The 13,458-nt window shown below is 47.6% G+C and overlaps 1 protein-coding gene across 1 annotated transcript in view; it reads right to left on the reverse strand.

Annotated features, from left to right (window-relative positions):
* The window catches only part of galm (galactose mutarotase), a 79,794-nt gene that overhangs the window by 15,018 nt on the left and 51,318 nt on the right, over positions 1–13,458 (reverse strand). The window contains exon 4 of the mRNA XM_038804495.1: positions 6,627–6,708. Coding sequence (XP_038660423.1) covers positions 6,627–6,708 — 82 coding nt within the window. The remainder of the gene's footprint in view (positions 1–6,626; positions 6,709–13,458) is intronic.

A 13,458-nucleotide genomic window follows, 5' to 3' on the forward strand; every position in this document is an offset into this window, starting at 1 on the left:
AGTACAATCCTCAGGATGCATTACAGCAGCTCACCAAGAGCTTATTTGGCAGAAACTTTCAAACCAGAGACCCCCCCACCACTTAGAAGGTGGAGGAGCAGCAGATGCATGGGAACCCAATCATCTCTGAGACACACTGGGCTGGATTCTCCGCCAGCGGGATTCTCCATTTTGCCGGCGCCCGGGGGGGCTGCCCCACAGTGGGAAACCCCCTTGACCGGCCGGCGTAACGGAGAATCCCGCCGGCGGGTTGGAGAATCCAGCCCATTGTTTCAATTTGTACAGATGATATCGTTGGATCCTGGAACTCCCTACCAACACTACTGAGGTACCTTAACCCATCGGTTCATGAAGACGGCAACTGGCCACCGCCTTCTCAATGGCCTTGTTTTTTTATCCAAATGAATTAAAGGAAAGCATCGCTCAGTAATTCTGGTTTTAATGCTCAAAATAGAACGGTATGCCATTTGGCAAGCAACAGCAAAATCTCATCATCACTAGAAAATTATATAACAGAGCAATAGGATTTAATAATTTGGGGAACATACAGGCATCAAGCAGCACGTACTCAGCAATAACCTATTCATGGGCGTTCCACCAAGGCCACTTAGCTACTGACCTCATTACAGCCTTGGTACAAACATGGGACAAAAAAGCTGAACTCAAAAGGTGAGGTGAGAGTGACCAAGTGTAGCATCAAGGAGCTAGAGCAAAACTAAAATCAATGGGAATTAAGGAGAATACTCTCCACTGGTTGGAGTCAAACACAGCTCAAAGGAAGATGATTGTGGTTGTTGGAGGTCAATCCAGTCCGGGACATCACTGCAGAAGTTCCTAAGGATATGTCCTAGACCCAACCATCTTCAGCTGCTTCATCAATGACCTTCCCTCCATCATAAGGTCAAAAGTGGGGATGTTCACTAATGATTTGAGCATTATTCAGCACCATTCAAGGCTCCTCAGATAATGCAGCAGTCTGAGTCCCTATGTAGCAAGACCTGGACATTATTTAAACTTGGGTTGATAGTGGCAAATAACTGCACCAGATATATAAATATTGTGGCTACAAGTGTAGGCCAGAGGCTGGGAATTCTGTGGACAGTAACTAAACTCCTGACTGCCAAACCAGTCCCCCATCTACAAGGCACAAGTCAGGGATGTGATGGAATACTCTCTACTTGTCTGAACAACATTCAAGAATCTCAACAATATCCAGGACAAAGCAGCCTGCTTGATTGGCACCCCACTCACCACCTTAAGCATACACTCCCTCCACCATCAACACACAAGTGGCAGCAGTGTGCACCGTCTTTAACCTACACTGCAGTAACTCACCAAGGCTCCTTTGATAGCACCTTCCAAACCCATGACCTCTACCATCTGGAGGGACAAGGGCAGCAGATACATGGGAACACCCCTGCAAGTACCCCTCCAAGTCAGACACCATCCTGACTAGGAAATTTGTCGCCATTCCTTCACTTGTCGCTGGGTCGATATACTGGGACTCTCCTCCTAACAGCACTGTGGGTGTACCTAGAACACGTGGACTGCAGCAGTTCAAGGAGGCAGCTCACCACCACCTTCTCAAGGGCAATTCGGGATGGACAATAAATGTTAGCCTAGCCCGCAAAGCCTATATTCCTTGAATGAATTTTTTAAAAGTACGATATTCCTCTTATTAAATTACCATACATCTGCTTTATTCGTGGATAAAGGAATGTTGTATGAACACATTAAAGGAAATTAAGGGTGGGAAATGAATGCTGGCCTTGGCAATGATGCCCCCATCCCAAGAAAGAATTTTTTTTAAAAAAGCTCTGGATTTAATTTTAGGATATAAAGCTGGGCAGGCAGAAGGGGTATAAGCTGGGGAGCATTTCGATGGTAGTGATCATAATTAGATTAGACTTAACGTAGTTATGGAAAGGGGCAAAGATCGACAACGAACTAAGTTTGGAGCTGGGAAAAAACACTTTTCCTGAGATGAAATGCGATTTGGCAGCTATTTGAAAATAAATCAGTGGAAGAGGAGTGAGAGGCATTAAAAGAGGAGATGGAGAGAGTGTCATGTGACGCAGTGGTTAGCACTGGGACTACGGCGCTGGGTCACTGTCCGTGTGGAGTTTGCACATTCTCTCCATGTCTGTGTGGGTTTCACCCCCACAACCCAAAGATGTGCAGGTTAGGTGAATTGGCCACGCTAAATTGCCCCTTAATTGGAAAAGAAAATAATTGGGTACTCGAGATTTATTTTTAAAAAAGAGATGGAGAGGAATCAGAACAGATATACTCCCAGAAAGAAAAATGATGAGTTTCCAAGTCTAGATCACCCTACATGTCAAAGAGCAGACAGAGTTGGATAAGGCGAAAAGAAAAGGTTATATCAGAGACTGATAGCTCAATACTGCAGAAAGCCTACAGGAGTATCAAAAGTGTGGGGGTGAAATAAAACAGGAAATAAGGGAGGCAAAGAGAGTGCATGAAAAAATATTGGCAACTAAAAACCAGGGAATACCCAAAAATGTTTTACAAATATACCAGAAGAGGATGAGTAAGCAAAGTGCAGGGTCAATCAGCTGGCAACAGAAAACCAGATGGGGTTTCTACAAGTGTTCAAATAGGAAAAGAGTAATTAAAGCCAGTATTGTCGGACTGATGGAGAATTCACCCAACAAATGACTGTCATTTTGGGCGAGATAAGTTCCCATCGCAATCCTCCCACACCTAGTCATTTTTTTGGGAGGGGAGCACCAGCCCTGAGAGAGGCAGGGCCTAAACACGTTGGCGAGCCTGGCTTCACAAAGATCCAAGCGCCATTTTTCAGAGGTGTCACAATCTCAAAGTGACAGTTAAGCACCCAGCCTCCCACAATATGGCTGGCATCGGGGCTTCAGGCCCCGCCCCGCTGTCACGCACACATATAAGGATCGCTTGCATCAGGGCCTTCCCTCTTCTCACTGGCATCATGCCCCCACCCCCAGGTGAGCGACACCCCGTTATGGGGTCGCCAAATGCCTTCTTAATTCACCATTTCCTTCATGCCCTGTCCCTTGGCAGTGCTGCCCCCAGCTCCCTTGCACCACCCCCTGGCAACCTGGCAGTGCCAACTTTCCAGTGCCAGGTTGGCACTGCCCTGCCATGTCCCAGACCACCAGAGGGCTCCAATGTCATCAGAAACCCCAGTGTGGTCATCACATCTGGTCTCCGGTGATGGAGACCATGAGCGGTCGGTGAGTCTTGATGTCGGGGATTCGACCCTGGTTTTTTTTATGAAGTCCGTGTCATCCCAGTTGGGCGCGTACATGTTTACCGGAACTACCGGTGCCTCTATCTAGGACACCGCTGACCGTGACGTACCGTCCCCCATGGTCCATAACCGTCCTTGTTGCCGTGAACACCGTCCTCTTTCTAATCAGTATGGCTACTCCCCTAACCCTCGTCCCGTAACACGAGTGATACCTCTGTCCCACCCAGCCCTTCCTTACCTGCAGTTGGTCCTTCTCCCTCAGATGTATCTCTTTCAGGAAGACTATGTCGACTTTCAAACTTCTTAAGTGAGCGAAGACTCTGGATCTTTTCACTGGGCCATTAAGTCTCCTGACATTCCAGAGATAATCTGGTGGGGGAGGTTTGTCCCCCATTTCCTGCGGGTTCAACCAAACCTACCTGGTGGATGTGCTTCTGCACTACATGGTTTCCCTTTATTGGGGCCGCCCAAAATGGCCGCGGTTATCATTCATCACGAGGTCGAGCCCCTGCACTCTGGGATCTCCCTTTGTTTAGGGACCCTCCAAAGTGGCACCGCGGCCCGCTTGCTGTCTTTCTTCCTGTGCTAGCTATCCCTGCTAGTATGGTGCCCCCCTTCCGGGGCTGATCTTACCCCTCTCTAATGGTGGGATGCTGATGCTCAGGTCGTCGGCCTCCCTCTCTCGAGTGGCCGGGGTCCCCTCACCTTGTGGGTCCGCCGGCTCGTCCGCCGGCTCATCCGCCTGCTTCGCGGAGCCTTTTTCACCGCTTCTGCCATCACTTCGGCCTCCCGTTCGCTGGCATGCTGGTTCTATTCCTTTCCTTTCTCAATTAAGGGCGAGTTGCTTTCAAATTTTCGGGCAGAATTCGCCTAAAAGTGTCTATTTGGTTAGGGTTTGGAAGAGACCACCTGATGTGCGTCTACTCAGTACATCACTGTCACCGGAAGTCGATAGAGCAAATATTAAAGGATTTATATCTTTGAAAGTAGATAAATTGCCAGGTCCAGAGAAAATGTATTCCAGGCTCCTCAGAGAAGCAATGGAGGGAAACACCATCATTCTCCAAACCACTCTAGCTTACAGGCATTATGTTGGATGACCACAGGACTGCTAACGTTATATCATTGCTTTAAGTCGAAGGAAGGTGCTTCACGGCGCTGAGGACCCGGGTTTGATCCTGGCCCCAGGTTACTGTCCATGTGGAGTTTGCACATTCTCCCCGTGTCTGCGTGGGTCTCCCACTCACAACTCAAAAAGATGTGCAGGTAGGTGGATTGACCATGCTAAATTGGGTACTCCAAATTTATATATATTTTTTTTAATCAAAGGAAGGGCTATATGGAGTATTTGCAGACCAGTCAACTGAACCTTAGTGAAACTTTATTGAGAACCGTTCCGGGGGTAGTTTAAGTTGCTATTTTAAAAGGAATAGATTAAACAAGAGCTGTTAGCACAGAAATTAATAAAATATCTGAAATTAAATGTGAAACCATTATCGATTGTCACAAAATCCTATCTGGTTCACTAATGTCTTTTAGGAAACCTGCCGTCCTTACCTGGTCTGGCCTTCAGGTGACCCAGACCCACAGCAATGTGGCTGACTCTTAATTGCCCTCTGAAATGGCCTAGCAAGCCACTCAGTTTAACAGCCCTGTGAGTATTCCTACACATCAGAAACTGCAGCGGTTCAAGAAGGCAGCTCACCACCACCTTCTCATGGGCAACTAGAGATGGACGATAAATGCTGGCCTAACCAGCAATGCCCACACCTCATAGATTAATTTAAAATCGAGTTCCAAGCTTCTGCCAGCCTTTAACTCCGTTATAGTTGAAGCATGACTTCTAGCCCCTTGTATTCTAGTTTCTGAATCAGGTCAATAATTTGTCTTCAGTTCTATGAACTTCAACTGCAGGGAACAGTCTCTTCCTGGCTGCTCTATAAAATGCCTTCTATAATTCCATCAATAACATTGCGACACACAGTTCAGGAGAAGTTTGAATTGGGAACAGAGAAGCGCGCAAAAGTACGTGCAGAATTTGAAATGCGTAAAGCAAAGAAAGAATCCATGTGGGAGCAGTTTGAAGATGAAAAACAAAAAGAAATTGAAGACGAAAGAGAAGAAATAGACCGACTTCGGCAGGAGCTAGTGCACGAACACATTACAGGAAAGTGGAAATCAAACCCAGTGAGCAGCTCCCACAGTCCAAAGATGTGTGGGTTAGGTGGATTGGCCATGCTAAATTGCCCTTCATACCAAAAGGGTTGGGTGGGGTTGCTGGGTTGCAGGAATGAGGTGGAGGCCTGAGCTTGAGTGGGGTTCTCTTTCCAGGGGCCGGTGCAGACTCGATGGTCCGAACGGTCTCCTTCTGCACTCTAAATTCTATGATTCTATGAGTCACCTCTTCCAAACATTGAATCAGGAGGAGTGGGGGGGGTACTGTGGAGCAGTGGTTAACACTGATGCATCACGGCACTGAGGACCTGGGTTCGTTCCCAGCTCTGGGTCACTATGTGGAGTTTGCACATTCTCCCCATGTCTGTGTGGTCTCACCCCCACAACCCAAAGATTTGCAGGGAAAATGGATTGGCCAAACTAAATTGGCCCTTAATTGGGAAAAAATAATTGGGTACTCCAAATTTATTTTAAAAAGCATTGAATCAGGTTTGTTAGGCACTGCGTTTGTTAGCACCATTCCTAAAAACTAATGCGGCTCTCTCTGGTCCATTGAAAATTGTCAAGGCGTTCAGTCGATCCTATCTTTATATCTGGACTCTGCCAATTTCCAGACTACAGATGTTTTTTTTTTTAAATAAATTTAGAGCACCCAATTCATTTTTTCCAATTAAGGGGCAATTTTATCATGTTCAATCCACCTACTTTGCACATCTTTGGGTTGTGGGGACGAAACCCACGCAGATATGGGGAGAATGTGCAAATTCCGCACGGAAGGTGACCCAGAGCCGGGATCGAACCTGGTATCTCGGCGCCGTGAGACTGCAGTGCTAACCACTGAGCCACCGTGCTGCCCCAGACTACAGATGTTAGGCTAACTGGTCTATAATTCCCCGGCTTCCCTCTCGCACCTTTACTTAAATAGGTAAAATGACAGGCATGATTTTCAAATCTATAGGAATGGTTCCTGAATCAAGAGAACATTTAAAAGATTATAGTTAAGGCATCTGCACTGTTCTCACCTACTTTCTTTAAAATTCTGGGATTGGAATCATCTTCTATGGGGGATTTATCAGACTTCTGGTGCCAATATTTCCTTAATTACTGTTATTTTGCTTACATTGATTAGGGAGAGCCCCCGTTTCGGATTCAGTAATTCCTCATATGGGACTGAAATATAAAAGAGCAACATGCATATTCTTACCTGTTGGAATTGATGTCATATCGACTGGCAAGTAGTTCTTTGCTTCTATAGAAACCTCATGGTCATAGATGTTAGGGAATCCCTGAGTGGAGAGAGGAAAAGGTGAACATGCTAATATTCCTTCTATTTGCTTACAACTGAGAGCAGTATATTTCACCCAGGTTTTCAAAACCTTCCATGGTCTCATCCCATGTTAGCTACAATCAGAACTCACTATTCCTCCAATTCTGGCTATTTGCACATCTGACTTCCTCACTCCACTATTGGCAGCCATGCCTAGAGTCGTTAAGGTCTTAAATACTGGAATTCCACCCCCCCCCCCCAAAAAAAAAACTCTCTCTTCCTCTCCTTTTAAGACTCTCTTTAAAACCTACCTCTCCAAAGTTTTTGGTCACCATTCCCAGTGTAATTTTCTTTGACTCAGTGGGAATTATTTTCTCATTACAGTCCTGCGGAGCACCCTGGGACTATATCAAAAGGTGTTATATGAATGCAAGTAATTGTTTTGCTACATTAAAGGCATTACAAGCACACAAGTTGCTATTCCATCAGGATTAGATTATTTACAACTTGCCTGGTGCATTTGGAATGAAAATGCAAAAAGGTTTCAGCAGGTGCAAGAATAAATGAAACCTAGATTTTGGACTCAGTGCCACTGAGTGGATACAGTTGAAGGTTTCAGTTCCTGACTTGATTGGGTCATACTTGGGAGGTACTGATTGGATGTGGTGGCATATCCCACCCCTGCGGGGGGGGGGGGGGGGGGGGGGGGGGGGACCATACAGCTACAAGGAAGGGGGGTTAGATTGGGCACATAATAAAGAACTAACAATAATGGAAAGAACAAGAGGAAACTCAATCAGTGAAATAGCTATGGACCAAGAAAACACAATCATAACATTTCATATTTCTGCACAGATACATTTAAACTGGTGATGTCAAACTCCTGTCTGTTCATCAGACTTCAGGGATTGCATGGTGGTTGAACATTTAAATTACCCAATTATATTTTTCCAATTATATTTTTCCAATTATATTTTTCCAATTAAGGGGCAATTTAGCATGGCCAATTCACCTAACCTGCACATCTTTGGGTTGTGGTGGTGAAACCCACAGAGACACGGGGAGAACGGACAAACTCCACACAGTGACCCGGGGCCGGGATCGAACCCGGGTCCTCAGGTCATAGGCAGCAGCACTAACCGCTGCGCCACCATGCACCCCACTGATTATAATGTCATCCGCTAATTAATGCTTCATTAGCTTCACCACTGGGCTGGAAACAACTTTGTGACATGCTCTCAGCACTGACTGACTATCCGATCAGGTATCAGCCATGGTTCTGTTGGTAACATTTACACCCGTCAGAAGGCTTGAACCCCACTCCTTTTAAAAAAAAATTTAGAGTACCCAATTCATTTTTTCCAATTAAGGGCCAATTTAGCGTGGCCAATCCACCTAGCCTGCACATCTTTGGGTTGTGGGGGTGAAACCCACGCAGACACGAGGAGAATGTGCAAACTCCACACGGACAGTGCCCCAGAGCCGGGATCGAACCTGGGACCTCGGCCATGAGGCAGCAGTACTAACCCACTGTGCCACCGTGCTGCCCTTTGAACCCCACTCCTGGGATGTGAGCATAAAATCTTGACAAACACTCCAACACAGGAATGCTGTACTGCCAGAGTTGCTGAATTTGTTCTCAGGTGGACATAAAAGATATATCCATGCAGAATCTTTCATTCTTTTTTTTCTTTCTTCCACTTTTGTTGGCAAGCAACTTTTCCAACAGAGATTGCGAAGCGGGGAGCTAGTTTCAGGAGCTGCCTGAACCAAAAGGAAACAGCCTCCACCAACGTTATGGTACTTTTATAAGTGGACAAAATATATACTATCTCAAAAATAATGTTTTCCAGAGGTCCAGTCCACATTTCCAGTTAGGATGCCCCCCCCCCCCCCCCGCCCTTCATAGATAACCCGATGATGTTCATCTATGCTTATGATCCCCGTAGAGACCAATAACTTTGAAAAGGAAGGAACTCCCATGAAGCTAACAAAAAGAAAACTGTCGGACAAGATTTCACTCGTTTAAAATTTTTACTGCAACAAACAACTAAATCTAACATAATCCAAACATTAGCAGGCAAAGGAGAATTCAAACAGGTACATTTTTAAATACAGCCAACTCCCAGTGTTTGTGCCCCCCTCCGTTGTGATCTTGTTTATCCGCTCGAATCCAGTTGCGGTCGAAGCCCCTGAAAGTTCATTCATCCGCGATTAAAAATGCAACAATCCGGCGGATATCATTAACGTAAAAGCTCAAACCAAAGAACAAAAATACACTTGAGGAATGCAAACATGTCTTTTTGCAGAATTGATGCTTCTGTGCTTCAAGCTCGTGCAGCCTGTCAAACCAGCAGAAAGCCACAAGTTCACTGTTACATCTAAAAAGCACATGTGCACCTGGTTCCAAAAGACTAACAAAGAACATACTGTACTGTGCCTTAGAAAATTCTTCAGAAACCATAAAAGAAAGAGTTTCTCCTTTTGCCCTGAAAGAAAGCACACATTGCAAATGTCTCTTCACTGCACATATGCACTTGGGTTGCTGTGATTTACAGGATTATACAGCAGTACACTATATTACAGTACAAGACAGTACAGCACGTGACTAAAAATGTCAGTTAAAGCCAAGCCCCAAAACATCTCAGGAAGGTGATGACACTTGAACAGAAAGTCGCAATCCTAGATAGACTGTGGAATGGTCCAAGTGCTTCCATGCTGGTCAGAGAATACTCTGTGAATGAATTCACAATCAGGTACATTCGGCAGTCTGAAGAAAAAATAAGGACCAGTGTCTGTGTTTCTGGTGGTCACATTGACAAGTTAACCTTTGTGAGCAGGAGAGAACCACACCCTTAAAGGAAATGGAGCAGTTACTCAGCCTGTGGCTAGAACACCAGCATCAAAGGAGGACCCCAGTTAATGATCCTATTATTAGGAACAAGTAAAATTGACTTCAACGTACAATATTTGTAAATTTGGCCATGCTAAATTGCCCGTAGTGTCCTAAAAAGTAAGGTTAAGGGGGGGGGTTGTTGGGTTACGGGTATAGGGTGGATACGTGGGTTTGAGTAGGGTGATCATGGCTCGGCACAACATCGAGGGCCGAAGGGCCTGTTCTGTGCTGTACTGTTCTATGTTCTATGTTCTATTTGGTAATTGAAAAGCTTTACATTGATTTTCATGCCTTGTGTTGACAAATAATTTCTTCAGCAAAATTCTCAACTTAATCAAAACAATGGTTTTTAAGTTACTCCATTCATGTAAAAATATGCAATTTGAGGATGGCTGGAACATATCAAATTCAGCTCCATTTTAAATTATGTTCACCGTTCGCGATTTCACCCTTCACGAGACCTCAAGGGAATGGAACCCCCTGCGAATGGCAGGTGCTGACAGAGGGTCTAGGACGATTCATCGCCGCCGACTCATCGCCGCCGACTCATCGCCAGCCCAACTCATTGCCAGCCCAACTCATCGCCGCCGACTCATCGCCAGCCCAACTCATCGCCGCCGACTCATCGCCAGCCCAACTCATCGCCAGCCCAACTCATCGCCAGCCCAACTCATCGCCGCCGACTCATCGCCAGCCCAACTCATCGCCGCCGACTCATCGCCAGCCCAACTCATCGCCAGCCCAACTCATCGCCAGCCCAACTCATCGCCAGCCCAACTCATCGCCAGCCCAACTAATTGCCAGCCCAACTCATCGCCGCCGACTCATCGCCAGCCCAACTCATCGCCGCCGACTCATCGCCAGCCCAACTCATCGCCAGCCCAACTCATCTCCGCCGACTCATCGCCAGCCCAACTCATTGCCAGCCCAACTCATCGCCAGCCCAACCCATCGCCAGCCCAACTCATCGCCAGCCCAATAAAAACAGTACAGACAACAGACTTCTTAACAGCGCTCTGGAGTGAATGGAATCTATTTAAACCAACAGACTTCTTAACAGCACTCTGGAGTGAATTTGTAGAAAAAAGCTTGTCCTTACTTATGTCCATTACACAACATAATTATATGTATATTCGCACCTGCCACATATACTTTTGTGCTTTTCGTCTGAATAGCTGAAATTGACAAACACCAGGGTTATGGAACATGCGAGCGACAAATGTGAAATTGATTAGGTTCAGATTTGGTCAGTTGACTGTTTACTGTAGGGCTCTATTGAAATAGACGCTGTTAATTGTAAGTTAGTGTTTTTTGTATTGTGTTTTCCGTCCGTCTCTGGTTAAATACAATCGTTTTTATATTGGGCACTTTTTAAATAGAGTCAATTTACTGAAAAATATGTTAAAATGTCCTTTGTTTTCTATCGGTTTAAATTGTTTAAATAGATTCCATTCACTCCAGAGTGCTGTTAAGAAGTCTGTTGGTTTAAATAGATTCCATTCACTCCAGAGCGCTGTTAAGAAGTCTGTTGACTACTGTTTTTATTGGGCTGGCGATGAGTTGGGCTGGCGATGAGTTGGGCTGGCGATGAGTTGGGCTGGCGATGAGTTGGGCTGGCGATGAGTTGGGCTGGCGATGAGTTGGGCTGGCGATGAGTTGGGCTGGCGATGAGTTGGGCTGGCGATGAGTTGGGCTGGCGATGAGTTGGGCTGGCGATGAGTTGGGCTGGCGATGAGTTGGGCTGGCGATGAGTTGGGCTGGCGATGAGTTGGGCTGGCGATGAGTTGGGCTGGCGATGAGTTGGGCTGGCGATGAGTTGGGCTGGCGATGAGTTGGGCTGGCGATGAGTTGGGCTGGCGATGAGTTGGGCTGGCGATGAGTCGGCGGCGATGAGTCGGCGGCGATGAGTTGGGCTGGCGATGAGTTGGGCTGGCGATGAGTTGGGCTGGCGATGAGTTGGGCTGGCGATGAGTTGGGCTGGCGATGAGTTGGGCTGGCGATGAGTTGGGCTGGCGATGAGTTGGGCTGGCGATGAGTTGGGCTGGCGATGAGTTGGGCTGGCGATGAGTTGGGCTGGCGATGAGTCGGCGGCGATTAGTCGGCGGCGATGAGTTGGGCTGGCGATGAGTTGTGTTGGCGATGAGTTGGGCTGGCGATGAGTTGGGCTGGCGATGAGTTGGGCTGGCGATGAGTTGGGCTGGCGATGAGTTGGGCTGGCGATGAGTTGGGCTGGCGATGAGTTGGGCTGGCGATGAGTTGGGCTGGCGATGAGTTGGGCTGGCGATGAGTCGGCGGCGATGAGTTGGGCTGGCAATGAGTCGGCGGCGATGAGTCGGCGGCGATGAGTTGTCCCATTCCCCTGACAGATATTGGCCGATACAACCAAGTTACTCCTGACAGTTATAAACACTCTCATTACTTCCCACACAAAATGTGACACCACAGGCAATCTCAGTCTGTCCAACTCAGCCTCCATTTTATGGGATCTCTCATTTGCCATCCAATTAATCCTCGAGTCACATTCACCAGCAGCTGTATTCCATCCGATGTTCTTGGACACGGTTGGACAAGCGCACATCAACGAATCCTCTCTCACTCAGGTCACAACAGTCCAAATGGCAGTGAATTCCCCAGAGACTCCCTTCTCTGACCCGGTCTGCTGGGCTCTGGCAACACTAAAGCAGCAGCAAAGGGGCTTGTCCATTCCTCGATCCCTTGTTCCTCCTGTCCTTAAACTCTGTCCTTTCTAACTGTATGACACACTGTGGTAATACCACTGTATATATATATATATATATATATATGTGTGTGCCTCTATTAGGGGATGTACAATAGTACCTGCTATTACAGGTTTGTTGGTAAGCCCCTGCATAGTTTGTCGGTAAGCCCCTGCCGGCTAGCTCAGCCCACAGGGAGCAGTATAAATATCCATGAGGTCTCCTGAGCTGCCATTTTACAGCTCCACTTGAGGGAATAACATCTCACGGTAATAAAGCCTCTTTTGTACCGTTTCGTGTTTCCGTGTGCAATTGTTAGCGCATCAATTTATTACCGTGAGATTTCCCTAATCATGGACATCAGAATAAAACCCGACCGCCTGCAGCTGGATCCGCAATCGCCGAACGCCAGGAAAGACTTTAACCACTGGTTGGCTGTCTTCGATGCCTACATCACCTCCGCGGACCCTGCACCATCGGAAGCTCAGAAAATTAAACTACTTTACTCAAGGTTGAGCTCCAGCGTGTTCCCGCTGATACAGGACGCGCCGACCAACGCCCATGCTATGGAACTGCTCAAAGAAAATTATGTCCAGTCGACGAACACTCTGTTTGCGAGGCATGTACTCTCCACTCGCGTCCAACGGGTGAGTCGATTGAGGATTTCTGGCGGGCCCTTATCCCTCTGGTACGGGACTGCGAGTGCCAGGCCGTCACGGCTACGGAACATTCGAATCTCCTCATGCGAGATGCTTTCGTGACGGGGATTGCATCGGACCCCATCCGGCAACGACTGCTGAAAGGGGCCGCGCTCGATCTAGCAGCGACAAAGACTTTAGCGCTCTCGATGACGGCTGATTCCCGTAACGTGCAGTCCTACCCTGTCCGCCCACCCATCCTACCCCTCGTGGACCCCGCTACCGACCTCCCTGACTGGGGCCGCTCCCGCGCAGTATGCCTGCGCTACTCGCCATACCGCGCACCCTGGGGGTCCCCACTGCTACTTCTGCGGCCAACAGAAGCACCCCCGCCAGTGCAGCCCGGCCCGCGCCGCGACCTGCAAATCCTGTCGGCAGAAAGGCCACTTTGCAGCGGTGTGTCAGGCCCGCGCTGTTGCCTCTATCACGCCCGACCTCTCCCTCTCTCCCCAGCCGAT

The sequence above is a fragment of the Scyliorhinus canicula genome, chromosome 1 (assembly GCF_902713615.1).
Source record: "Scyliorhinus canicula chromosome 1, sScyCan1.1, whole genome shotgun sequence".
NCBI lineage: Eukaryota > Metazoa > Chordata > Chondrichthyes > Carcharhiniformes > Scyliorhinidae > Scyliorhinus > Scyliorhinus canicula.